This window comes from Cyphomyrmex costatus, unplaced genomic scaffold (genome assembly GCF_001594065.2).
Source record: "Cyphomyrmex costatus isolate MS0001 unplaced genomic scaffold, Ccosl1.0 scaffold654, whole genome shotgun sequence".
Classification (NCBI taxonomy): Eukaryota; Metazoa; Arthropoda; class Insecta; order Hymenoptera; family Formicidae; genus Cyphomyrmex; species Cyphomyrmex costatus.
Window position 1 is genome coordinate 1 of NW_017280216.1, and position 3,479 is coordinate 3,479.

General features: G+C 34.8%; 1 protein-coding gene across 1 annotated transcript; it reads right to left on the reverse strand.

The window, feature by feature from the left end:
* Window positions 1-3: 3 nt before the first annotated feature.
* Window positions 4-2,643, reverse strand: LOC108779977 (uncharacterized protein K02A2.6-like; the record flags this gene model as incomplete). The annotated part of the gene is given in 3 exon segments (XM_018547552.1): window positions 4-1,469; window positions 1,824-2,005; window positions 2,528-2,643. Coding segments are annotated over 3 exon segments (1,764 nt in total), but the record flags the coding sequence as incomplete, so codon positions are not given.
* Between the last annotated feature and the right edge of the window lie 836 nt (window positions 2,644-3,479).

The window sequence follows — 3,479 nt, forward strand, 5'->3', positions numbered from 1 at the left end:
AAGTAATGGTTTGTGATCCGTTTGAAGGATAAATTGTCTTCCGAAAATCATTCTATGAAATTTTGTGACTGCGAAAATGATTGCTAATGCCTCTTTTTCAATTTGACTGTATTTACGTTCTGCTTCAGTGAGACTCCTTGAGGCGTGACTGATTGCCTTGATCGAATGATCTGGAAATCTATGAAGAATGCATGCTCCTAATTCTTCATTTGAAGCATCTGCTGCTACAATAATCTCATTCTGAGGATTGTAGTGAGTTAATAAGAACTTTGAAGAAAGAATTCTCTTAAATTGATTAAAAGATTCTTGACATTTTGGAGACCAGTTCCATTTAGAATCCTTTTTTAAAAGATTATCCAAAGGACGTCTAAGAATGTGCATATTTGAAATGAAACGTGCATAATAATTGATTGCTCCTAAAAACGAACGTAATGTAGTTAAATTATGTGGTTCAGGCATGTTTTTAATTGCTTCGACTTTTGTAGGATCTGGATGTAATTCTTATCCATCGATGACATAACCGAGATAATGGATCTGTGTAGTAAGGAAACTACATTTCTCTAATTGCAGGTGTAGACCATAATCCTTTATTCTCTCTAATAAACGAGTTAGGCTTTGATTATGTTCTTGAACTGTAGCTCCACCAACAACAATATCATCTATATAAGCAAAAACGTTTTCTAGTCCAGATATCATTGAATCCATGATTGATTGGAATTCACCTGAAGCTGTGGTGACTCCAAAAGGTAAACGATTATAAACGTATAAACCTCTGTGAGTATTGATTGTTAGAAGATGCTTTGATTGTTCATCTATTTCAATTTGAAGAAATGCGTCTGACAAATCTAACTGGCTGAAATACTTACAGTTTGACAGTTGCGAAAATATTTCATCTGGTAATGGAAGTGGATGACGATTAGGTTCCAATGATTCGTTAAGTCCAGTTGAGAAATCCGGACAGATCCTAATCTTTCCATTTTTTTTTCTTACAACTATTGGAGTTGCCCAGTCTGAATACTTGATTGGCGAAATGATTCCATTTTGTTCCAGTCTTGGAAGCTCTGCGTCGACTACAGGTAGAATTGCGTAAGCAACAGGTCTTTTAGGTCTGAAAATAGGCTTTGAATTATTTTTCAAATTCAGTTTGACTTTAGTTTTCGTGCAGCGACCTAATTGAGAGGAAAAGACCTCTTTGAAATTTTCTTTAACGAAGGATATATCAAAGTGCATCGGATCTGCTTGAGAATGGATCTTGGAACAGAAGCTATTGAGACTGCATTGCCATAAATCAAAAGCTGCGATCCAATCGAGACCCATGATGTTGAGATCCGAATTTGCTGTTACGAAACATCGTAGTTGTTTGATAACTCCGTTCAAGGTTACTTCACAATTAATTTCTTGATTGAAATTGATCTGATTTCCCGACGCGTCACGTGCGACATGAGACGTTGAACAACCCTTAGGCTTTCCTAACAAAGACCAAATCATTTCTAATATAATGGTAATATCTGATCCCGTATCAAGTTGCAGTTTAATTGGTTGATTATTTATCGAAATATTCACAAATTTGCGAGTAAGATTTGAATTAACTTGATTGACCTTAATCGTCTTGACGTTTTAATTTGCCGTTTCGTTATTTGTTTTCGTTTTGACTCTCTGAGTTGAAGCGCAATATCCGTCTTTGTGACCGACAGTATTACATTTTTGACATTTATGATTTTTGAAAGTACAAAACTTAGAATAATGTAATTGTCCGCAAAACCAACACGGTGTTGAAGGCATTGAATCTTTGTTAGGTAAAGAATTTTTGATTTGTTTCTTACCTTGTCGATTCTTTGATTTATTTGTGTTTTTCACCTGTGGTTTGCGTTGTTGATCGGTTTTGACTATCACCACTGCTTTTGACTCAGACGATCCCTGGTTTTGTATCAAGGATGTGTCCTGTTTGAGATTTGTGAGTCGCTGACATTCCATTGCGAGATCATCAATTGTAAGTGTATCTGACCTTGTATCAATTAAATTGAGAAGTTTAGTTCGAATATCGGCTTCAGTAGGCGATTTTAAACCGCATGCAAAAATAAGACATTTAATTTGATCGGCAGTAATTGTAGTAAATTTTGATTCTTCGCAACGTTTATTGACTAGCGCTGCATAAGAAATGAAATCTTGATTTGCTGATTTCGTCGTATTCATGCAATTATAACGCTGGTGAAAGAGAGAAATTTTTTTTCCGAATAACCGTGTGAGTTTGTTTACTGTAGTTTTGAAATCAAAGTCTTTATATTCTTTCGGCAGTATATAATCAACGTACTGTTTATGTGAGATTGTATTCATTTTACGTAATAAAAGTCTGACCTTGGATTCGTTGTCTAATTCCCGCACGTCGACTTAGAATAGACTTTGATAGCGTACATACCATGCATCGAAAGTCAAATTATTTTCTGGATCGTAAATGAATTCAGACATGGAATTTGCCAGTGATTCCATTTTTGTATCTCTCCTTGTAGAATCCGTTGAATTCGCCTACATCGATGACATGTGATTCATAAAATCTTGTTGCTGCTTAATTTGCTGCTGCATGAGTGCTTGTTGCTGCTGCTGCTGCTGCTGCATTAGTGACATGAGTACTTCTTTGAACTCCATAATCCTCGTCGCCAATTGTTGTGTTTTTCACAATACTTGATTTTAAATTGAAATTGAGTATAAGCACGAATACGAGAATATTAGAAAATGCCGATCTATATATGCGAGTGTCTCTATTGAATGTCTGTATACAACTGCCTGTGTCGACCTTTTGCCGGTCGACAACTCAGATCGTTACCGAGCCGCTATTGTGTGTCGCTTATTACATAGGCGTAGGTAACAATAAATATTAATGTTAGCATCACAATTAATATTCACCAGTCATAATTAATATTTATTGTATAAATATTAATAGTATATACACAGTATTACTATTCATTAGTATTAATATTTACAAGATACAACTGGTATATAAATCTTACCAGAAAATTCTGGCGAATAATGCAATGCTCTCTCTTTTCTTAGGCACCTCCACTGTCCTTTTAACATTCCAATAGTTCGTTCTATACTTGACCGAGCAATTACATGAGAATTAGTATAACGAGCTGAAGGTGATCCTACTGGTTGCCTTAGTTTTGGTGTTAATAAGTATGGCAGCAAAGGATATCCGGAATCTCCTATAATATCAAATTTTTTTTTACATCAATAATTTGAATAGTATATCATGCTATAAACAGTATAAATATCTATGACATTTTTATGTATATATTATGTAATATTTTTAGTAATAAAAATACTGACAATGATGTAATACCTAATAGCCAAGTATTTATTCGTCCATCCTGAAATTGCTGTTCTAAATGCACTGAAAGGATAGAACCATTCCAGACACGTGCATCGTGAGTTCTTCCTCTATGTCCACTATTTACGAATAGTATCTTTCCATTAAAATCACT